The sequence below is a fragment of the Ranitomeya imitator genome, chromosome 8, assembly GCF_032444005.1.
Source record: "Ranitomeya imitator isolate aRanImi1 chromosome 8, aRanImi1.pri, whole genome shotgun sequence".
NCBI classification, from domain to species: domain Eukaryota; kingdom Metazoa; phylum Chordata; class Amphibia; order Anura; family Dendrobatidae; genus Ranitomeya; species Ranitomeya imitator.
Window position 1 is genome coordinate 55,663,710 of NC_091289.1, and position 25,129 is coordinate 55,688,838.

Consider the following 25,129-nt stretch of genomic DNA (forward strand, 5'->3'; position numbering starts at 1 on the left):
CGGTCTATTCAGTAAGTCGGGCCTCACTTTGCTAAATCTATTTAATCTCTGTGTTTGTATTTCATCTTTACTCACAGTCATTATATGTGGGGGGCTGCGTTTTCCTTTGGGGAATTTCTCTGAGGCAAGGTAGGCTTATTTTTCTATCTTCAGGGCTAGTTAGTTTCTCAGGCTGTGCCGAGTTGCATAGGGAGCGTTAGGCGCAATCCACGGCTACCTCTAGTGTGGTGTGTTAGGGTTAGGGATTGCGGTCAGCAGAGTTCCCACGTCTCAGAGCTCGTCCTTTGTTTTTGGTAATTGTCAGGTCACTTTGTGTGCTCTGTACCTCTATGTCCATTGTGGTTCTGAATTACCTGTTCATAACATGTATGCACTCTTGTGCCGTACAATCTGATGTGCTGTCAGAGGCTTTTTGCTAAACTATGTCTATTTCAAAAAATAAAAACATTTAAAATCTATTGTGCAAAGCTGAAAAGTCAAAAGTTTGCAAGACTTTGAGTTAGATTTAATTCAGACATTGTTATTTTTCACAAACACAAAAAGGGTACGTGTGTCATCAGTGTTTGGTCAGTGTGTCATCAGAGTTTGGCCAGTGTGTCATCAGTGTTTAGTCAGTGTGTCATCAGTGTTTGGCCAGTGTGTCATCAGTGTTTGGCCAGTGTGTCATCAGTGTTTGGCCAATGTGTCATCAGTGTTTAGTCAGTGTGTCATCAGGGTTTGGTCAGTGTGTCATCAGGGTTTGGCCAGTGTGTCATCAGTGTTTGGCCAATGTGTCATCAGAGTTTAGTCAGGGTGTCATCAGGGTTTGGTCAGTGTGTCATCAGGGTTTGGTCAGTGTGTCATCAGGGTTTGGTCAGTGTGTCATCAGTGTTTGGCCAGTGTGTCATCAGTGTTTGGCCAGTGTGTCATCAGTGTTTGGTCAGTGTGTCATCAGTGTTTGGTCAGTGTGTCATCAGTGTTTGCCCAGTGTGTCATCAGTGTTTGGTCAGTTTGTCATCAGTGTTTGGCCATTGTGTCATCAGGGTTTGGCCAGTGTGTCATCAGTGTTTGGTCAGTGTGTCATCAGTGTTTAGTCAGTATGTCACCAGGGTTTGGCCAGTGTGTCATCAGGGTTTGGTCAGTGTGTCATCAGTGTTTGACAGAAAAATGACTGGCACATCCAAACTAATGTCAATAGGTGCATACCAGGAGCAGCTACCTCCATATACAATACTAGATAGTTGCCCGATTCTAACGCATCGGGTATTCTAGAATATGTATGTCCACGTAGTATATTGCCCAGCCACGTAGTATATTGCCCAGTTACATTGTATATTGCCCAGTGACATAGTATACAGCAGAGCCACATAGTATATTGCCCAGTTATGTAGTATATTGCCCAGTGACGTAGTATACAGCACAGAGCCACATAGTATATTGCCCAGCTATGTAGTATATTGCCCAGCCACGTATGACACAGGTTAAAAAAATAAAAAAATAAACATATACTCACCTTCCGCAGGCGCGTCACATGACCGTGACGTCACGGCAGGTCCTTTCCGCGCAGGACTTGTGATGACGTCGCGGTCACATGGCCGTGACATCATGGCAGGTCCTTCTGCCAGACCATCCGTGCGACCGGAACGTGCCGGTTGCATCGCAAGGAGCGGGAAAGGCGGCGTTGGTGAGTATATAATCATTTTTTATTTTTTTTATTAATTTTAACATTCGATGTTTTTACTATTGGTGCTGCATAGGCTGCGTCAATAGTAAAAAACTTGGTCACACAGGGTTAATAGCAGCGGTAATGGACTGCATTACACTGCGGCATAACGCGGTCCGTTACCGCTGCCATTAACCCTGTGTGAGCGGTGACTGGAGGGGAGTATGCGGGCGCCGAGCAGTGAGTGCGGGGAGTAAGGAGCAGCCATTTTCTTCCGGTCTGTGCGCGTCGCTGATTGGTCGTGGCAGCCATGACAGGCAGCTGGCGAGACCAATCAGCGAACGAATAACCCTTACAGACAGACAGACAGACAGAAGGACAGACGGAAGCACCCCTTAGACAATTATATAGTAGATACAAAAAAAGGTTGCACTCTATCGTGGCAAAGCATGTCTAATATGAAATACATGAAATATGAATAGCAAAATGGCTTTTGAACATTAGGAAAAATATTTGAGAGACGCTTTGCACAGAATTTGGCCAAATAGTGTGAGCCCATCAACCATTGTCAAGTTTGGTTAGTGTGTCATTGGTTTTGTCAGTGCGATATCAGTATTTGGCCAGTGTGTCATCAGTGTAGTCAGTGTGTCATCAGGGTTTGGTCAGTGTGTCATCAGTGTAGTCAGTGTGTCATCAGAGTTTGGTCAGTGTGTCATCAGTGTTGTCAGTGTGTCATCAGAGTTTGGTCAGTGTGTCATCAGTGTTGTCAGTGTGTCATCAGAGTTTGGTCAGTGTGTCATCAGTGTTGTCAGTGTGTCATCAGAGTTTGGTCAGTGCGTCATCAGTATTTGGCCAGTGTGTCATCAGTGTTGTCAGTGTGTCATTAGCGTTGTCAGTCTGACATCAGTATTTGGCCAGTGTGTCATCAGTGTTGTCAGTGTGTCATCAGAGTTTGGTCAGTGTGTCATCACTGTTGTCAGTGTGTCATCACGGTTTGGTCAGTGTGTCAGAGTTTGGTCAGTGTGTCATCAGTGTTTGGCCAGTGTGTCATCAGTGTTTGGCCAGTGTGTCATCAGTGTTTGTTCAGTGTGACATCAGAGTTTGGTTAGTGTGTCATCAGTGTTCGTTCAGTGTGACATCAGTATTTGGTCAGTGTGTCATCAGTGTTTGGTCAGTGTGTCATCGGTGTTGTCAGTGTGTCATCAGTATATGGTCAGTGTGTCATCAGTGTTTGTTCAGTGTGACATCAGTATTTGGTCAGGGTGTCATCAGTGTTTGTTCAGTATGTCATCGGTGTTATCAGTGTTTGTTCAGTATGTCATCGGTGTTGTCAGTGTGTCATCATTGTTTGTGGAGTGTGACATCAGTATTTGATCAGTGTGTCATCAGTGTTTGTTCAGTGTGACATCAATATTTGGTCAGTGTGTCATCGGTGTTGTCAGTGTGTTATCAGTGTTTGTTCAGTATGTCATCGGTGTTGTCAGTGTGTCATCATTGTTTGTTCAGTGTGACATCAATATTTGGTCAGTGTGTCATCAGTGTTGTCAGTGTGTCATCAGTATTTGGCCAGTGTGTCATCAGTATTTGGCCAGTGTGTCATTAGGGTTTGGTCAGTATGACATCAGCATTTGGTTAGTGTGACATCAGTGTATCAGCGGTTTTTGGGGATGGATAAATAAATTACAAAGCTTCTCTTATCCTTTGCAATGTTACACACAGACAGTACACCAGTCCCATCTGTGTGCTGCACTTTTTTTTTAAGGACCCATAGACGTGTATTGGCACTTTTCATCTGCGGTGAAGGAAAAACATGTACATGTGAACAGCAGCATAGACTATAATGGGCATGTGTTGTATCTGTGACAAACAGTGGTAGAACACGTATCTGCAAAACCCACGTCTGAATGATGCCTTACGCAAACATTGTTTTCAATGGTTCACATAGTTTTGTGCAGGAAAGCAGTGAGACAAGTGGTCGAGGCTTTAAAATCGTGATTTGTGCAACTAACTTGCTAAAAAAATTCCAACACCTTTTTTTTTTTTTTAAACCCTCCCATGAACTTTATTTTTTCCTTAAACCTGTGTATATGCACTGTAGTATCAGTATTAGGCTACGGTCACACTATTAGTATTCGGTCAGTATTTTACATCAGTATTTGTAACCCAAAACCAAGTCAGGAACGTTCAGAGGCAAAGTATAATACAACCCCAGGCAAAAATTATGGAATCACCGGCCTTGGAGGATGTTCATTCAGTTGTTTAGTTTTGTGCCATGTTTGTAATCTGCTTTTTTCTACAAAACTAAAGTCATTTCAAATGGCAACTTTCTGGCTTTGAGAAACACTAAAAGAAATCAAGAACGAAAAATGTGGTAGTCAGTAATGGTTACTTTTTATAACCAAGCATAGAGGAAAAATTATGGAATCACTCAATTCTGAGGATAAAATTATGGAATCATGAAAAACAAAAAAAAAAACACTCCAACACATCACTAGTACTTTGTTGCACCACCTCTGGCTTTTATAACAGCTTGCTGTCTCTGAGGCCTGGACCTAATGAGTGTCACACAGGACTCTTCATCAATCTGGCTCCAACTTTCTCTTATTGCTGTTGCCAGATCAGCTTTGCAGGTTGGAGCCTTGTCATGGACCATCTTCTTCAACTTCCACCAAAGATTTTCAATTGGATTGAGATCCGGACTATTTGCAGGCCATGACATTGACCTTATGTGTCTTTTTTCAAGGAATGTTTTCACAGTTTTTGCTCTATGGCAGGATCATTATCATCTTGAAAAATGATTTCATCATCCCCAAACATTCTTTCAATTGATGGGATAAGAAAAGTGTCCAAAATATCAACATAAACTTGTGCAGTTATTGAAGATGTAATGACAGCCATCTCCCCAGTGCCTTTACCTGACATGCAGCCCCATATCATCAATGACTGTGGAAATTTGCATGTTCTCTTCAGGCAGTCATCTTTATAAATCTCATTGGAACGGCACCAAACAAAAGTTCCAGCATCATCACCTTGCCTAATGCAGATTCATGATTCATCACTGAATATGACTTTCATCCAGTCATCCACAGTCCACGATTGCTTTTCCATAGCCCATTGTAACCTTGTTGTTTTCTGTTTAGGTGTTAATGATGGCTTTCGTTTAGCTTTTCTGTATGTAAATCCCATTTCCTTTAGGCAGTTTCTTACAGTTCGGTCACAGACGTTGACTCCAGTTTCCACCCATTCATTCCTCATTTGTTTTGTTGTGCATTTCCTGTTTTGGAGACATATTTCTTTAAGTTTCCGGTCTTGACACTTTGATGTCTTCCTTGGTCTACCAGTATGTTTGCCTTTAACAACCTTCCCATGTTGTTTGTATTTGGTCTAGATTTTAGACCAACATCTTTTGCAATGTTGTGTGACGATTTACCCTCTTTGAAGAGTTTGATAATCCTCTCCATTGTTTCAAATGACATCTCTCGTGTTGGAGCCATGATTCATGTCAGTCCACTTGGTGCAACAGCTCTCCAAGGTGTGATCACTCCTTTTTAGATGCAAACTAACGAGCAGATCTATTTTGATGCAGGTGTTTTTTTTGGGTATAAAAAATTTACAGGGTGATTTCATAATTTTTTCCTCAGAATTGAGTGATTCCATAATTTTTCCCCTATGCTTGGTTAAAAAAGTAACCATTACTGACTACCACATGTTTTGTTCTTGATTTCTTTTAGTGTTTCTTAAAGCCAGAAAGTTGCCATTTGAAATTACTTTAGTTTTGTGCCAGGTCTGTGATCTGTTTTTCTACAAAATTAAACAACTGAATGAACATCCTCCAAGTCCCGTGATTCCATAATTTTTGCCAGGGGTTGTAGAAACAGATGCACTATTTCTGAATTTTTGACCCACTCCTGGTTTTGGCATACTGATGTGAAATATTGACCAAATACTGATAGTGTGACTGTAGCCTTAATATACTCACCGACTGCCGTTCTCCCCATTATCCAGCATCATCCCGCTCCTCTTCTGAGTGACATCACTGCTCTTCAGATGCTCCGGGTCAGTCTATGCTCTGTGTGTGAGCCGCAAGTCTCTTTTACAATGTGAGTCTATGAACCCTCGCTCTAACGCTGGATAGACCTACATTGTAAACGTCACTTACAGGTCCCGTCACATAGCGTGACCCGGAGAGCCTGAAGAGTGGTGACGTCATTGAGAAGAGGAGCAGAACGGCGATGGATCACGGGGAAGATGGAGGTAGATGAGTATATTATCATACATTGAAAACATTCATAGGTTGAAGGGAAAAAAGGTCACACGAGTGCTCCTTTAAAGCACCACTCCAGCATTTGTTTGTGATTCCAGGGCCGGAGTAGTGTTTTAAATATTAGCACCCTGCCGCAGGTCATATACTCGCCCTCCGCCTGTCACGCTGTGACAGACTTCAGTAAGGAAGGGGGGGTTTCAAACTGTCCCTAGAACTGGGACCATAACTATCCCTGTCTTGGGGGTACTCTTGAAGGTAGAGAGGCCTGAGTCTATGACCTTACTATGCTCCTGTTAAACCCTGATCTGTCCCCTTCCCCACCCCATGAGGAATGGGAAAGAAATGTAATGTAAACAAGACATAAAGTCAAAATAAGGATAATAGAAAACAATTATCATACAAAAGCACTAGCCAACAATAGGGAGGATAGGGACAGGGAGGAATAAACTAAATGGGAACAGAGACCAGGAGATAAACACACACGTACTACAGTAAACCACATAACACTACTACAACAACTCTATACTACAACAACTCTACCCAAACCACTTAGCTTTAGCGCACAGCACAGGAAGACAAATCTTTCACCGACAGGGACAAGAAGGTCTCACCAGTACATATAGGAAGAGGTAATGAACAGATCAGAAGCAGCTGAAATAGAGCTGCATGCTTCTGACCAGCAAAGAAAGGGTTGTTAACCTCTTCGGCACCAGAAACTAAATCCATTTATTATACGGTACGTATTATAGAAAAGGGTGGGATTAACTGCCCACTAACAGCACAGAATTCTCACTAGTTTAAGTTAGAAACAGCAATTTGTGAGAAATAAAACATAACTTTTAATATTATTAAACATAAAATGAGTGTCACCATATAGACGAGAGACACAACATACAGACATACAGAATTATCTACCCAAGATCTGAAGATTTGTCTTTCCAATTTGTTAAAACATATATATAGTAGAAGTGACAACCCCTGCAGTATCGGAGTCACTAACTGCGGACAAACACAATTATCCCTGTGGGTGAGTATAGGAGATAAAGTAAATCAAGTCCTGTTGATTCAAGGTGGTCTGTGTAATACAAAGGTCTGACAGTGGTCAGAAAGAAACACACAATTAGAAAGAGGACATGTGTTTTACAGTATTAACATGTATATAATCAACATAATATAGTTAGCATGCAGAATAAAGACGGTTGAGGTCAAATAAATGGAAATCTCTCACCCATTCTGTAGTCCTTAAAATAGATAGGGAGTAGTTTTGTGCCCCAGTAAGGTACATTGAGCGGTGAGTCCAAGGGATGCCAGTTAACCCTGTAGGTTCCTATGACAGCTCACTCTATACCTGCCCCAAAAAACTCCTGCCCTGAAAAGGGCAGTCCACAGCTAGCCCTAAGTTGGAGGCCCTGCACTCTCCCTTCTTGGGTGCCCGACGCGTTTTGTCCAAACAGCTCTCAAGTGGACTGACTTGTCTAATGTATTCAGTTAATAAAGTGCTAGGTGCTTAATAATATGGGTCCCTCCACTCCCTGTCCTGTTCTGCAGAGGGAAAAAATCCCTCAATAAGGGGACCATACATATGCAGGTGAAAGCTCATTAGTATAATGAGGACTCACCCCGTTCTGTGTAGCCACCAATGAAAAGAATCACCTATGGTAAAGTGCATGTTTCGGCAGCAAAAGGACCACGCGTCCATACTGTAGTTGCCGATGCTTCCGGTCGGTTGAGACGCACGCCGGAGTGCCTAAACGCAACTGCCCTGAGTCGGTCATGACATCATTTTCGGTTAGTCAGACACGCAACCGCTTCATTTACGGACAGTGGAACGCAAAAGGACCAATGCGTACATCAATAATAATAATAATAATAATCTTTATTTATATAGCGCCAACATATTCCGCAGCGCTTTACAGTTTAACAGTTTCAAATACAACAGTCATAGGTAACAATGTTAACAATACAGTAATAAAGTAAAATAAGACAAAATAAGACGACCCTGCTCGTGAGAGCTTACAATCTACAATGAGGTGGGGGAGATACAAAGCACAGGTGTGTATTTACAATGATGTATTTACAATGATGGACCAGCCATCTTCATGGAGTGGGGGATAGATGGAGATACTGAATGGGCTACACACACACACAAACATAAAATGAGTTTGATTAGGGAACGTGATAGGCCGCTCTGAACAAATGAGTTTTGAGCGAGCGCCTAAAACTATGCAAGTTGTGGATGGTCCTAATATCTTGGGGTAGAGCATTCCAGCATTCAATGAGAAAAGACACGTGTGTCACCAATTAAAAGTGTATAAAATTTCCGACGGCGCTTGCCCCGACGTCACATAGGTGGCCGTGAACTTGCAGTACCTGTCAAATGGCACCTCGAGCAGAACAGTATCAGTTCACAGACAGACAATGAGCACACGCTTGTAAAGTGACAATGCATAAGTGCAAAAGCGGCAAGATAATGTAGGCATCAGTGCCACACGTTCACATAGAAACTGCTCAATGTCAGGATCCTAATGATAAAGTGGCCATGCACCCCGAGGGAGTACACACGAGGTTTAACGCCACATGTAAGTTACGTTACATTATACCGGTTACCTGATTCTGACGGTTAGATAGGTTCAGTTTGCACATGCATTGCCACTTTATTAGTAGGATTTATTTGCACATGCATTGCCACTTTATTAGTAGGATTTATTTGCACATGCATTGCCACTTTATTAGTAGGATTTATTTGCACATGCAGTGCCACTTTATTAGTAGGATTTATTTGCACATGCATTGCCACTTTATTAGTAGGATTTATTTGCACATGCAGTGCCACTTTATTAGTAGGATTTATTTGCACATGCATTGCCACTTTATTAGTAGGATTTATTTGCACATGCATTGCCACTTTATTAGTAGGATTTATTTGCACATGCATGGCCACTTTATCATTAGGATCCTGACATTGAGCAGTTTCTATGTGAACGTGTGGCACTGATGCCTACATTATCTTGCCGCTTTTGCACTTATGCATTGTCACCTTACAAGATTCTGGCATTAAGCAGTTTCTATTCCTTGCGTTGTGTTTACATTAGATCAGGTTAGCTGGGTGTTCGTTGTTGATCATTACATGTGTGCACTGTTACCTATGTGTGTTTTTTGTACTATCCTCGGATGTTTGTGTGATTTTCCCTTTGTTTAGTTTTTAATGTATATTCAATAAATTATTATATTTTATACGTTTTGTTTATTCTTTGGTTGTTGCCTCCAGATTTCCCATGTTTGATGGGGGATTTTGATTAAATTGTATCTTGAGGGAGGTGTTGCCTCATATAGTGGGTTTTGGTAATGTCCAATAATTTGCACACACTGTACTAATTGTATTTGCCACAGACATCTGTATATTTACCTATTCTTTGTGTATTTACTGTATGTAATCCATCTCTTCTATCCTGTCGGCTCCTGCAGTGATTTTATAGTACACGGCAGATGAATTGCCGGCTTTTCTTTGATCTATCTATGTAACATAAATACATATACATGTGTGTGTCACTGACATCTATATCTATATATGGGTATATATCTATTCTATTCTAACCTGTCAGTGTGATTTTACAGTATGCAGCACATGAATTGCCGGCATTTCAAAGGACACGTAAAAAATTAGACAGCACTCGCATGGTCCGAGTGCTGTGCGATTTTTTTTCTTGCACCCATAGGCTGGCATTGGCGAGTCTAGGCTGAGTCTCGGTGCCAATCGTAGCATGCTGAATACTCCAGAGAAAATAAACGGTGATGTGAGCTGCCCTATAGATTAACACTGGGCGATGTTTTCTCGCATAGCACTCGCCTGTATTCTATGGAGGTGTGATGCCGGCCTAAGTCACGATAGCGCAATGCAAGTCTACGAGCGCCAGAACGAGGCTCTCATAGAGATTGTATGGAGCTGTGACCTGTGGTGCGCTCCATGAAACACTAACTTCACTGGAGTGAAGCTGGAAACGGATGATGGCAGCGGCAGGTGAGTATGAGACAGGGGCCGGTGGATTACATTTAAAGCGCCACTACAGGGGTGCAATAAAAAATAACAACTGGAGTGGTGCTTTATCTATATGATAACGACTAATGAACCATAACGACTAATGAACCATAACGACTAATGAATCATAACGACTAATGAATCATAATGACTAATGAACCATAACGACTAATGAACCATAACGACTAATGAACCATAACGACTAATGAACCATAACGACTAATGAATCATAACGACTAATGAATCATAACGACTAATGAACCATAACGACTAATGAACCATAACGACTAATGAATCATAACGACTAATGAACCATAACGACTAATGAATCATAACGACTAATGAATCATAACGACTAATGAACCATAACGGCTAATGAACCATAACGACTAATGAACCATAACGGCTAATGAACCATAACGACTAATGAATCATAACGACTAATGAACCATAACGACTAATGAATCATAACGACTAATGAACCATAACGACTAATGAACCATAACGACTAATGAACCATAACGACTAATGAATCATAACGACTAATGAATCATAATGACTAATGAACCATAACGACTAATGAACCATAACGACTAATGAACCATAACGACTAATGAACCATAACGACTAATGAATCATAACGACTAATGAATCATAACGACTAATGAACCATAACGACTAATGAACCATAACGACTAATGAACCATAACGACTAATGAATCATAACGACTAATGAATCATAATGACTAATGAACCATAACGGCTAATGAACCATAACGACTAATGAACCATAACGACTAATGAATCATAACGACTAATGAATCATAACGACTAATGAACCATAACGACTAATGAACCATAACGACTAATGAATCATAACGACTAATGAATCATAACGACTAATGAACCATAACGACTAATGAACCATAACGACTAATGAATCATAACGACTAATGAATCATAACGACTAATGAACCATAACGACTAATGAACCATAACGACTAATGAACCATAACGACTAATGAACCATAACGACTAATGAATCATAACGACTAATGAATCATAACGACTAATGAATCATAACGACTAATGAACCATAACGACTAATGAACCATAACGACTAATGAACCATAACGACTAATGAATCATAATGACTAATGAATCATAACGACTAATGAATCATAACGACTAATGAACCATAACGACTAATGAACCATAACGACTAATGAATCATAACGACTAATGAACCATAACGACTAATGAATCATAACGACTAATGAATCATAACGACTAATGAACCATAACGACTAATGAACCATAACGACTAATGAATCATAACGACTAATGAACCATAACGACTAATGAACCATAACAACTAATGAATCATAACGACTAATGAACCATAACGACTAATGAACCATAACGACTAATGAATCATAACGACTAATGAATCATAACGACTAATGAACCATAACGACTAATAAATCATAACGACTAATGAACCATAACGACTAATGAATCATAACGACTAATGAATCATAATGACTAATGAACCATAACGACTAATGAATCATAACGACTAATGAACCATAACGACTAATGAATCATAACGACTAATGAACCATAACGACTAATGAATCATAACGACTAATGAACCATGACGACTAATGAACCATAACGACTAATGAACCATAACGACTAATGAATCATAACGACTAATGAACCATAACGACTAATGAATCATAACGACTAATGAACCATAACGACTAATGAATCATAACGACTAATGAACCATGACGACTAATGAACCATAACGACTAATGAATCATAACGACTAATGAACCATGACGACTAATGAACCTCAGCTACCACTGTCCGCAGACAAGAAGAAACAGGTACAAGCACATAACTAGCAAAAGAACCCTGAAACAATCACTCACATGTCAGCCCCCCGACACTCCAGCACTGACGCTCCGGGGGTCCTGGATTGTCTGACTTCCCATTTCAGTGGTGTCAGTGCTGGATTAGTAGGAGATGGACCTGATGGGTAGGGTGTTTTTTTTCTTTTTATCACATTGAAAATAGACATGTTCCAGGGACAGGATAATGCACAAGTAATTGTTCATAAAATATTTCACATTTTATTAAAGAACAATTTTAAAGAAAGACAAAAAAGAATATGAACACCGGAAAGAGGGAGATACAGTTTGGTGGGTGAGCTGTAATGGGTAACCCCTCAGGGTGAGCGCCCACGGTCAGGAAAGGCTGAGGGTTGGACACTGCCTACGCACGCACCGCCCGGATGTTACAGCATAGTGGGTGGGATTTCACCCCGAAATAAGGGGGAACAGTCTGCCCAGCACAGGATGGGGGGGGGGGGGACAGTTCACTATGAAATATGGGGGGAGACAGTCTGCCCAGCACAGAGGGGGGGGGTGGAGGACAGTTCGCTACGAAATATGGGGGGGGGGGGGGACAGTCCGCCCAGCACAGAGGGGGGGTGGAGGACAGTTCACTATGAAATACGGGGGGGGGGGGGGGGGGGGACAGTCTGTCAAGCACAGGATGGGGGGGGGGACAGTTCACTATGAAATATGGGGGGGAGGACAGTCTGCCAAGCACAGAGGGGGGTGGAGGACAGTTCACTATGAAATACGGGGGGGGGGGGGGGACAGTCTGTCAAGCACAGGATGGGGGGGGGGACAGTTCACTATGAAATATGGGGGGAGGACAGTCTGCCAAGCACAGAGGGGGGTGGAGGACAGTTCGCTCTGAAATGGGGGGGGGGGGGGGAGGACAGTTCGCTACGAAATATGGGGGGACAGTCCGCCCAGCACCCAGCACAGAGGGGGGGGGACAGTTTGCTATGAAGTATGGGGGGGGGGGGACAGTCCGCCCAGCACAGAGGGGGGTGGAGGACAGTTCGCTATGAAATATGGGGGGGACAGTCCGCCCAGCACAGAGGGGGGTGGAGGACAGTTCGCCCTGTAACAGGACGCCGCTCACTGACCACACACAGCTACTACATGGACATTTCTCACCTCACAGTGTGCTCGGGATGTTTACTGTTGCCATAGAAACATAACTCTGCCTAGAAGAAGGCGTGGCGTCCTCCAGTCCAGTGATTGCACCTAGAATGCATGGGGTCCGCCGCCTTCCCGGTCCTGTCAGCAGCCCATACAGTCTAGCTGATTCACTGCTGAAAACACTGCAATGTATGGGTTCCCTACTAACCCACCTGGCACAAGCCTGCTCCGCTCCTCCCTATATTATCGCGTCACCGCCCGTCCCCGCATAAATACATCTAAAGAAGCGGTCAGCCATTTTTGATCCTGGCGCTAAGCGCTATCTATACGCCTTCCCTATCACTAGGTGGCGCTGATATATCAGTGAGCTCCAGCACTGTACTACAGCAGCAGGGAACAAACGACGAGAGAGACAGCATCAGTGACATCACGTGATAACATACTGTACTTGTCTGATATTGGTAGCACTATTTATTTTCAGGAAATGGTCTTGCAGGGAATCTGTAAGTTACCAGCAGACCATGGAAATGAAGGGCTGCCTGTGTAAGAGGCCTGAGTTGTGGAACCCTTAGTTATCTATGTGCTTATATGGAGCACAGCGGGCTGGAAGACCCCACACCCTGCCTGTATCCCCCTCACCCCGCCTGTGTCCCCCACACCCCGCCTGTATCCCCCTCACCCCGCCTGTATCCCCCTCACCCCGCCTGTGTCCCCCACACCCCGCCTGTATCCCCCTCACCCCGCCTGTATCCTCCTCACCCCGCCTGTGTCCCCCTTACCCCGCCTGTATCCCCCCTCACCCCGCCTGCGTCCCCCTCACCCCGCCTGTGTCCCCCATACCCCGCCTGTATCCCCCTCACCCCGCCTTTAAACCCCCCCACCCCGCCTGTATCCCCCTAACCCCGCCTGTGTCCCCCACACCCCGCCTGTGTCCCCCACACCCCGCCTGTGTCCCCCTCACCCCGCCTGTGTCCCCCTCACCCTGCCTGTGTCCCCCTCACCCCGCCTGTATCCCCCCTCACCCCGCCTGTATCCCCCTCACCCCGCCTGTATCCCCCTCACCCCGCCTGTGTTCCCCTTACCCCGCCTGTATCCCCCCTCACCCCGCCTGTGTCCCCCTCACCCCGCCTGTGTCCCCCATACCCCACCTGTATCCCCCTCACCCCGCCTTTAAACCCCCCCACCCCGCCTGTATCCCCCTAACCCCGCCTGTGTCCCCCACACCCCGCCTGTGTCCCCCACACCCCGCCTGTGTCCCCCTCACCCCGCCTGTGTCCCCCTCACCCTGCCTGTGTCCCCCTCACCCCGCCTGTATCCCCCCTCACCCCGCCTGTATCCCCCTCACCCCGCCTGTATCCCCCTCACCCCGCCTGTGTTCCCCTTACCCCGCCTGTATCCCCCCTCACCCCGCCTGTGTCCCCCTCACCCCGCCTGTGTCCCCCATACCCCGCCTGTATCCCCCTCACCCCGCCTTTAAACCCCCCCACCCCGCCTGTATCCCCCTAACCCCGCCTGTGTCCCCCACACCCCGCCTGTATCCCCCACACCCCGCCTGTATCCCCCTCACCCCGCCTGTATCCCCCTCACCCCGCCTGTGTCCCCCTCACCCCGCCTGTGTCCCCCTCACCCCGCCTGTATCCCCCCTCACCCTGCCTGTATCCCCCTCACCCCGCCTGTGTCCCCCTCACCCCGCCTGTATCCCCCCTCACCCTGCCTGTATCCCCCTCACCCCGCCTGTGTCCCCCTCACCCCGCCTGTATCCCCCCTCACCCTGCCTGTATCCCCCTCACCCCGCCTGTGTCCCCCTCACCCCACCTGTGTGCCACATGAAAATACAGAGTATATAGGTTAAAATAGTCAATTTTTATGATAAAAGTCACAAAAAAAGTGAACAGATTGCATCAAACACAACGAACAATAGCCAGCCTACAGCATATGAACAGGCACATAAATTACAATGACGTGTGTAGGCTGTGCTCCAGGTAAGAACAGCCAAATACCGGCCCATAGATCAATATAAAGATCAAGCCAAGTGGCAGTAGATACAGGGTTAGAGGAGGCATCGCATACATGGGTTTTCATAAGTGAGTACAATTGCAAAGTCACATATAAGCAAGCTACATGGCAACTTACCCTTTAATTAAAGGGAAACTCACCCCCAAAATCATTCTGTAATGCTGTAGATAAGCCCCCGATGTATCCTGAAAGATGAGAAAAAGAGGTTAGATTATACTCACCCAGGGGCGGTCCCGCTGCGGTCCGGTCCGATGGGCGTCGCGGTCCGGTTCGGGGCCTCCCATCTTTATAGGATGACGTCCTCTTCTTGTCTTCACGCAGCGGCTCTGGCGCAGGCGTACTTTATCTGCCCTGTTGAGGGCAGAGCAAAGTACTGCAGTGCGCAGGCGCCGGAAAGGTCAGAGAGGCCCAGTGCCTGCGCACTGCAGTACTTTGCTCTGCCCTCAACAGGGCAGACAAAGTATGCAGGAGCCGCCACGTGAAGACAAGAAGAGGACGTCATCCTATGAAGATGGGAGGCCCCGGACCGCGACGCCCATCGGATCGGACCGCCCCCCCAGGGGAGTATAATAGTATAACCTCTTTTTCTCATCTTTAAGGATACATCGGGGGCTTATCTACAGCATTCCAGAATGCTGTAGATAAGCCCCTGGTGTTGGTGGGCTTAGCTCATCTTCGATTTTGGGGGTGACAGGTTCCCCTTAAAATTCCTCTCCATTGAGAACAGAAGGTTTTTTAATTCCATAGTTTGCAAAATGTTTACTGGAAGAAAATGTGGTCTCTAAACTGCTTCTCTTGTTGGCAGGGAGGATATTTACTGCATTTGGGCCACGAATGCACATGAATGATGGAAGAGTTGTCAGTAACTGTACTACAAGCACTACAGGGAGAGCCGTTAGCTATAAGTACCAAACGGCAAACAGTACTGGTCTAAATGACCCTTAATGGTTTTTTTCTAATTGATGGTTGATGTAAGCCTCCTGTTCGTTCCTCACCTCCGCACATTCTATTTTCCGCACCAAATGTTTTAGAGGGATTATAGGAAAGAAATTGATCTCTATAACGAACATGATGGAATGAATGAAGATGGATCGACTTTATAAAATAACTTTTATTAAGGTAAGAGAAGTTGCATCACTTGCAAATAAAATGGGCCAAGGTTTTAATTCCATGTTTTATGGAAGGCGTCTGAAACTTTTAGGTAATGAAAGTTCTCTCTTAATTTTTGGGGTCCAGAAGTATGATATGATGGCTTTTTCATGATATAGGCATGATTATTGTACACATATGCTCCTCTTCGTTCATCCTAGACATCCTTCTCCTCGACATCCTCCTCCTCATCCGTCCTCGACATCCTCTTCCTCTTCTGTTCATCCTCGAGATCCTCATCCGTCCGTTCGTCCTCAACATCCTCCTCGTCCATCCTCGACATCTTCCTCATCCGTCCTCGACATCCTCGTCCTCTTCCTCTGTCCTCAACATCTTCCTCCTCGTCGGTCCTCGACATCCTCCTCCTTGTCTGTCCTCGACATGCTCCTCGTCTGTCCTCAACATCCTCCTCGTCCGTCCTCAACATTCTCATCCATTCTCGACATCCTCTTCCTCCTCTTCTGTTCACCCTCGAGATCCTCCTCCTCGTTTGTCCGCTCGTCCTCGACATCTTCCTCGTCCATCCATCTGTCCTCGACATCCTCCTCTTCCGTCCTCAACATCCTCGTCCTCTTCCTCAGTCCTCGACATCTTCCTCCTCCTCATCGGTCCTTGACATCCTCTTCCTTGTCCGTCCTTGACATCCTCCTCGTCCGTCCTCGACATCCTCGTCCGTCCTCAACATCCTCCTCATCCTTCCTCGACATCCTCCTCCTCATCCGTCCTCAACATCCTCATCCTTGTCGGTCCTAGACATCTTCCTCCTCTTCATCAGTCCTAGACATCCTCATCCTCGTCCGTCCTTGACATCCTCCTCCTCATCCGTCCTTAACATCCTCATCGGTCCTCGACATCCCCCTCGTCAGTCCTCGACATCCTCCTCCTCGTCAGTCCTCGACATCCTCCTTCTCGTCAGTCCTCGACGTCCTTCTCATCCGTTCTTCGACATCCTTCTCGTTCATCCTCAACATCCTCCTCCTCGTCTGTCCACGACATCCTCCTCCTCGTCTGTCCACGACATCCTCCTCGTCTGTCCTTGACATCCTCCTCTGTTGTGAATTCCGTTCTTGGGCTCCCTCCTGTGGTTTTGAGTGGTATGGCTGCTTCTTGGATTTAGCTTCAGCAGCTGTTTTCACTGATCGTCTTTCTGGCTCGGCTATATTAGTCTGGCCTTTTCCCTCATTCAATGCCAGTTGTCATTGTTCCTGCCTGGAGTCTTTGCTCTTAGGATTTTTCTGACACTCTGACCAATTCAGCAAAAGCTAAGTCCTTGCTTGTAATTTTGCAGTTCTCTTGTTTTTTGACTTGTGGTTCTCCACTTTCTATGTTTTGTTCATTTGTCCAGCTTATCAGTATGGATCTATTCAGCTAGGCTGGAAGCTCTGGGCAGCAGAGTTTGCCCTCCACACCTTTAGTCAGGTGTGGAGATTTTTGCATTTCTCTGCGGTGGACTTTTTCTAGTTTTTATTACTGACCGCACAGCTCTCTGTCCTGTACTTTTTCCTATCTAGCTAGAAGTGGCCTCCTGTGCTAAATCTTGTTTCATACTACGTATGTCATTTCCTTCTCCTCTCACAGTCATTATTTGTGGGGGCTAATCTATCCTTTGGGAATTTTCTCTGAGGCAAGATAGGTTTCCTGCTTCTATCTTTAGGGTTAGTTAGTTCTCCGGCTGTGACGAGATACATAGGCAGTGTTAGGAGCATTCCACGGCTGCTTCTAGTGTTGTGTTGAGCTTAGGGACTGCGGTCAGTATAGTTGCCACCTGCTCAGAGCTAGACGCATGTCGCTCCTTAATCACCAGACCATAACACTCCTCGTCCGTCCTTGACATCCTCTTCCTCGTCAGTCCTCAACATCCTCCTCCTCTTCCATCCTCAACATCCTTTTCCTCATCCGTCCTTGACATCCTCGTCCTCCTCCTCGGTCCTCGACATCTTCCTCCTCGGTCCTCGACATCCTCCTCCTTGTCCGTCCTCGACATTCTCCTCGTCCGTCCTCGACATCCTCCATCCATCCTCGACATCCTCGTCCTTGACATCCTCCTTGTCGGTCCTCGACATCCTCCTCGTCGGTCCTCGACATCCTCATCCATCCTAGACATCCTCCTCGACATCCTCCTACTCGTCCGTCCTTGACATCCTTCTTCTCATCCGTCCTCAACATCCTCCTACTCGTACGTCCTCAACATCCTCCTACTCGTACGTCCTCCACATCCTCCTACTCGTACGATCTCGACATCCTCCTCCTCATCCGTCTTCGACATTCCAACCTCCTCCTCCTCATTCGTCCTCAGCATCCTTGTCCTCGACATCTTCCTTCTACTCGTCGGTCCTCGACATCCTCCTCCTCGTCCGTCCTCGACATCCTTCTCCTTGTCAGTTCTAGACATCCTCCTCGACATCCTCCTCCTCTTCCGTCCTCAGCATCCTTATCCTCGTCAGTCCTCAACATCCTCCTCCTCGTCCGTCCTCGACATCCTTCTCATCCGTCCTTGACATCCTCGTCCTCCTCCGTCCTCGACATCTTCCTCCTCCTCGTCATCCTCCTCCTTGTCCGTCCTCGATATTCTCCTCGTCGTCCTCGACATCCTACTCGTATGTCCTCGACATCCTCCTCTTCCGTTCTCGACATCCTCCTCAGTCCTCGACATCCTTCTCCTCATCTGTCCTTGACATCCTCCCCGGTCCTTGACATCCTCCTCCTCGTCGGTCCTCAACATCCTCCTCATTGTACGTCCTCGACATCCTCCTCATTGTACGTCCTCGACATTCTCCTCGTCAGTCCTCGACCTCCTCCTCGTCCGTTCTCTACATCCTCCTCATCCGTACTCAGCATCCTCGTCGGTCCTCGACATCTTCCTCCTCCTCTTCGGTCCTCCACTTCCTCCTCCTCGTCCCCTCATCCATCCTCCTCATCCATCCTCGACATCCTCGTCGTCGACATCCTCCTCGTCGGTCCTCAACATCCTCCTCCTCATCGGTCCTCGACATCTTCCTCTTCGTCGGTCCTCGACATCCTCCTCGTTGGTCCTCGACATCCTCTTCCTCGTCCGTCCTCAACATCCTCGTCCTCATCTGTCCTTGACATCCTCCCCCTCGTCTGTCCTCGACATCCTCCTCCTCTTCCATCCTCGACATCCTTCTTGTCAGTCCTCAACATCCTCCTCCTCGTCAGTCCTCAGCATCCTTCTCATCCATCCTCGACATCCTCATCCATTCTAGACATCCTCCTCGACATCCTCCTACTCGTCCGTCCTCGACATCCTTCTCCTCGTCCGTCCTCGACATCCTCCTACTCGTCCGTCCTCGACATCCTCCTACTCGTACGTCCTCAACATCTTCCTCCTCGTCCTCCTCAACATCCTTCTCCTCTTCTGTCCTCGACATCCTCCTACTCGAACATCCTCGACATCCTCCTACTCGTCCGTTCTCGACATTCCAACATCCTCCTCCTCATTCGTCCTCAACATCCTTGTCCTCGACATCTTCCTCCTACTCGTCGGTCCTCGACATCCTTCTCCTTCTCCTCATCCGTCCTTGACATCCTCATCCTCCACAGTCCTCGACATCTTCCTCCTCTTCGACAGTCCTCGACATCCTCCTCCTTGTCCGTCCTCGACATCCTCCTCGTCCATCCTCGACATCCTCCTCGTCCGTCCTCGACATCCTTCTCCTCATTCGTCCTCAACATCCTCGTTCTCGTCGGTCCTCAATATCTTCCTCCTCATTGGTCCTCCACATCCTCTTCTGTTCACCCTCAAGATTCTCCTCCTCGTCCGTCCATTCGTCCTCGACATCCTCCTCATCCATCCTCGACATCCTCCTCCTCATCTGTCCTCGACATTCTCGTCTTCTTCCTTGGTCCTTGACATCTTCCTCCTCCTCGTCGGTCCTGGACATCCTCCTCGTCGGTCCTCAACATCCTCCTCATTGTACGTCCTCGACATCCTCCTCATTGTACGTCCTCGACATTCTCCTCGTCAGTCCTCGACCTCCTCCTCGTCCGTTCTCTACATCCTCCTCATCCGTACTCAGCATCCTCGTCGGTCCTCGACATCTTCCTCCTCCTCTTCGGTCCTCCACTTCCTCCTCCTCGTCCCCTCATCCATCCTCCTCATCCATCCTCGACATCCTCGTCGTCGACATCCTCCTCGTCGGTCCTCAACATCCTCCTCCTCATCGGTCCTCGACATCTTCCTCTTCGTCGGTCCTCGACATCCTCCTCGTTGGTCCTCGACATCCTCTTCCTCGTCCGTCCTCAACATCCTCGTCCTCATCTGTCCTTGACATCCTCCCCCTCGTCTGTCCTCGACATCCTCCTCCTCTTCCATCCTCGACATCCTTCTTGTCAGTCCTCAACATCCTCCTCCTCGTCAGTCCTCAGCATCCTTCTCATCCATCCTCGACATCCTCATCCATTCTAGACATCCTCCTCGACATCCTCCTACTCGTCCGTCCTCGACATCCTTCTCCTCGTCCGTCCTCGACATCCTCCTACTCGTCCGTCCTCGACATCCTCCTACTTGTACGTCCTCAACATCCTCCTCCTCGTCCTCCTCAACATCCTTCTCCTCTTCTGTCCTCGACATCCTCCTACTCGAACATCCTCGACATCCTCCTACTCGTCCGTTCTCGACATTCCAACATCCTCCTCCTCATTCGTCCTCAACATCCTTGTCCTCGACATCTTCCTCCTACTCGTCGGTCCTCGACATCCTTCTCCTTCTCCTCATCCGTCCTTGACATCCTCATCCTCCACAGTCCTCGACATCTTCCTCCTCTTCGACAGTCCTCGACATCCTCCTCCTTGTCCGTCCTCGACATCCTCCTCGTCCATCCTCGACATCCTCCTCGTCCGTCCTCGACATCCTTCTCCTCATTCGTCCTCAACATCCTCGTTCTCGTCGGTCCTCAATATCTTCCTCCTCATTGGTCCTCCACATCCTCTTCTGTTCACCCTCAAGATTCTCCTCCTCGTCCGTCCATTCGTCCTCGACATCCTCCTCATCCATCCTCGACATCCTCCTCCTCATCTGTCCTCGACATTCTCGTCTTCTTCCTTGGTCCTTGACATCTTCCTCCTCCTCGTCGGTCCTGGACATCCTCCTCGTCCGTCCTCGACATCCTTCTCCTCATTCGTCCTCAACATCCTCGTCGGTCCTCAACATCTTCCTCCTCCTCATCGGTCCTCCACATCCTCTTCCTCCTCTTCTGTTCACCCTCAAGATTCTCCTCCTCGGCCGTCCATTCGTCCTTGACATCCTCCTCATCCATCCTTGACATCCTCCTCCTCATCTGTCCTCGACATTCTCGTCCTCTTCCTTGGTCCTTGACATCTTCCTCCTCCTCGTCGGTCCTGGATATTATCCTCGTCCGTTTTCGACATCCTCCTCGTCTGTCCTCAACATCCTCCTCGTCTGTCCTCAACATCCTCCTCATCCGTCCTTGACATCCTCCTCCTCGTTCGTCCTCGACATGCTCTTCGTCCTCTTCTGTTCGCCCTCGAGATCCTCCTCCTTGTCAATCCGTTCTCGACATCCTGCTCATCCATCCTCCACATCCTCTTCCTCGGTCCTCAACATCTTCTTCCTCCTCGTCGGTCCTCGACATCCTCCTCGTTTGTCCTCGACATCCTCCTCCTTGTCCGTCCTCGACATCCTCCTCCTTGTCCGTCCTTAACATCATCCTCGTCCGTCCTCGACATCCTCCTCGGTCCTCGACATCCTCCTCGTCGGTCCTCGACATCCTCCTCTTCCGTTCTCAACATCCTCCTCCTCCTCAGTCCTCGACATCCTTCTCCTCATCCGTCCTTGACATCCTCCCCGATCCTCGACATCTTCCTCCTCCTGGTCGGTCCTCGACATCCTCCTCCTTGTACATCCTCGACATTCTCCTCGTCAGTCCTCGACATCCTCCTCATCCGTCCTCGACATCCTCCTCATCTGTCCTCAGCATCCTCGTCGGTCCTCGACATCTTCCTCCTCGGTCCTCGACTTCCTCCTCCTCGTCCCCTCATCCATCCTCCTCCTCATCCATCCTCGACATCCTCATCGTCGACATCCTCCTCGTCGGTCCTCAACATCCTCCTCCTCATCGGTCCTCGACATCTTCCTCTTCGTCGGTCCTCAACATCCTTCTCGTTTGTCCTCGACATCCTCCTCCTTGTCCGTCCTCGACATCATCCTCCTTGTCCGTCCTTAACATCATCCTCGTCCGTCTTCGCCATCCTCCTCGGTCCTCGACATCCTCCTCGTCGGTCCTCGCCATCCTCCTCTTCCGTTCTCAACATCCTCCTCCTCCTCAGTCCTCGACATCCTTTTCCTCATCCGTCCTTGACATCTTCCCCGGTCCTCGACATCTTCCTCCTCCTCGTCAGTCCTCGACATCCTCCACCTTGTACATCCTCGACAATCTCCTCGTCAGTCCTCGACATCCTCCTCGTCCATCCTCGACATCCTCCTCGTCGGTCCTCGACATCTTCCTCCTCCTCTTCGGTCCTCGACTTCCTCCTCCTCGTCCCCTCATCCATCCTCCTCCTCATCCATCCTCGACATCCTCATCAACATCCTCCTTGTCGGTCCTCAACATCCTCCTCCTCATCGGTCCTCGACATCTTCCTCTTCGTCGGTCCTCGACATCCTCCTCGTCGGTCCTCGACATCCTCTTCCTCATCCGTCCTCAACATCCTCCTAGTCTGTCTTTGACATCCTTCTCCTCGTCTGTCCTCGACATCCTCCTCCACTTCCGTCCTCGACATCCTTCTTGTCAATCCTCAACATCCTCCTCCTCGTCAGTCCTCAACATCCTTCTCGTCCATCCTTGACATCCTCATCCACTCTAGACATCCTCCTCGACATCCTCCTACTCGTCCGTCCTCGACATCCTCCTACTCATCCGTCCTCGACATCCCCCTACTCGTAGGTCCTCGACATACTCCTCCTCGTCAGTCCTCTTCCTCCTCTTCGGTTCTCCCTCGAGATCCTCCTCCTCATCCGTCCTCGACATCCACCTCCTCGGTCCTCGACATCCTCCTCCTCGGTATCCTCCTACTCGTACGTCCTCGGCATCCTCCTAGTTGTCCATTCTCGACATCCTCCTACTGGTACGTCCTCCACATCCTCCTACATGTACGATCTCGACATCCTCCTCCTCCTCCGTCTTCAATATCTCAACATCTTCCTCCTTGTCACTCCTTGACATCGTGCTCCTTGTCACTCCTCGACATTCGCCTCATCTGTCTTCAGCATCGTCCTGCTCACCGTTGTCTGTCCCTGACATCATCCTCCTTCTCCTCCTCGTCTGTCGTGATCAACCACCTCATCCTCCGATGGTCCGTGACCTCCTCCGACGGTCCATTAGTCTACCACCTCCTCATCCTCCGGTCCTTCGGTCTGCGACCTCCTCCTCCGGTTGGCCATTCTGTGACCTCCTCGTCCTCCGGTCCGTCTCTCTGCAACCTCCACCTCCTCTTGTCCATCTGTCTGCGACCTTCTTCTCATCGGGTCCGTCGGTCTATAACCTCCTTCTCCTCCTCGTCTGTCGTGATCAACCTCCTCCGATGGTCCACGACCTCTGACGTTCTGTTGGTCTACGAGCTCCTCATCCTCTGGTTGGTTGGTCTGCAACCTATTTCTCTGATCTGCGACCTCCTCCGGTCCATCATTCTGCAAACTGATCCTCCTCCAGTCCGTCAATCTGCGAACTTTTTCTCTGGCCCATCGGTCTGCAAACTCTTCTTCTTCAGGTCCATCGGTCTGCGAACCCCTCCTCCGATGGTCTGCACCCTACTCCTCTGGTTCGATGGACTACAACCTACAGTCCATCGACCTTCTCCATTCCGTCGTTCTGCAATCTCCTCGTCCGTTGGTCTGCAATTTCCTCCTCCAGTCCATCGGTCTGCGATCTCCTACTTCTACTTCTAATCCGGTCCATCAGTCCTCGACCTCCTCCAGTCCAGTGGTCTAGGACCACCTCCTCTTCTCCTCCGGTCCGTCATCCTCCTTGTCTGTCCTTGACATCCTCCTCCTCGTCCGTCCTCGACATCCTCCTTCTCTTCCGTCCTCGACATCCTCCTCGTCTGTCCTCGGCATCCTCTGGGCCACCAGTTTGTGACAACCTCCTCCTTATTCTCCAGTCTACGGTCATCTCCTCCGGTCCGTCGGTTTGCGACCTCCTCCTCCTTCTCTGATCCGTTGGTCTGCGACCTCCTCCTTCTCCGTTCCGTCGTTCTGCAATTTTCTCGTCCATCGGTCTGCAACCTCCTCCTCCAGTTCGTCGGTCTGCGACCTCCTCTTCCTTCTACTCCAGTCCGACGGTCCTCAAACTCCGCCGGTCTGCGACCCCCTCCTATTCCTTTCCTCCGGTCCGCCGGTCTGCTACCTCCTCCTTCTCTGGTCCGTCGGCCTGCAATATTCTCCCCCTCCTTTCCATCTGTCTGCATCCTCCTCCTCTGGTCTGTCGGTCTGCGACTTTCTCTTTCTCCTCCAGTCTGTCTGTCCGCAACCTCCTTCGGTCCGCTGGTCTGCGACCTCCTCGTCCTCCTCCTCCGGTCCATCAGTTTTCGACCTTTTCGTTCTCCTTCTCCGGTCTGTCGGTCTGCGACCTCCTCCTCTTTATCCAGTATGTCGTTCTACAACCTCCTCCAGTCCATCGATCTGCGACCTCTTCCTCTTCCTTCTCTGGTACGCCGTTCTGCAATCTCCTTTTCTGGTCCGTCAGTCTGCAACCTCCTCCTCCGGTCAGTTGGTCTGCGATCACCTCCTCTATTCCATCAATCTATGACCTCCTCCTCCAGTCTGTCGGTCTGTGACCACCTCCTCCTCTGGTCCATTGGTCTGCGACCTCCTTCTCCTTCTGTCCGTTGGTTTGCGATCTCTTTCTCCTCTGTGCCATTGGTCTGCGACCTTCTCCGCCTCCTTCTTCTCCGGTCCATCGGTCTACGACCTCCTTCTCCTCTGGTCTGTCAGTTTGCAACCTCCTCCTCCAGTTCGTTGG

At 48.2% G+C, this 25,129-nt stretch overlaps 2 protein-coding genes across 2 annotated transcripts in view; both read right to left on the reverse strand.

Annotated features, from left to right (window-relative positions):
- The window catches only part of C8H22orf23 (chromosome 8 C22orf23 homolog), a 29,059-nt gene extending 15,950 nt beyond the window's left edge, over window positions 1-13,109 (reverse strand). The window contains exon 1 of the mRNA XM_069735927.1: window positions 12,984-13,109. The gene's annotated coding sequence lies outside the window, so the exon portion shown is untranslated. The remainder of the gene's footprint in view (window positions 1-12,983) is intronic.
- A 10,944-nt stretch (window positions 13,110-24,053) lies between these two features.
- LOC138648096 (octapeptide-repeat protein T2-like) lies at window positions 24,054-24,689 on the reverse strand. Its single transcript, XM_069737601.1, has one exon. The coding sequence runs from the start codon at window positions 24,687-24,689 to the stop codon at window positions 24,054-24,056; it is 636 nt and encodes a 211-aa protein (XP_069593702.1).
- Between the last annotated feature and the right edge of the window lie 440 nt (window positions 24,690-25,129).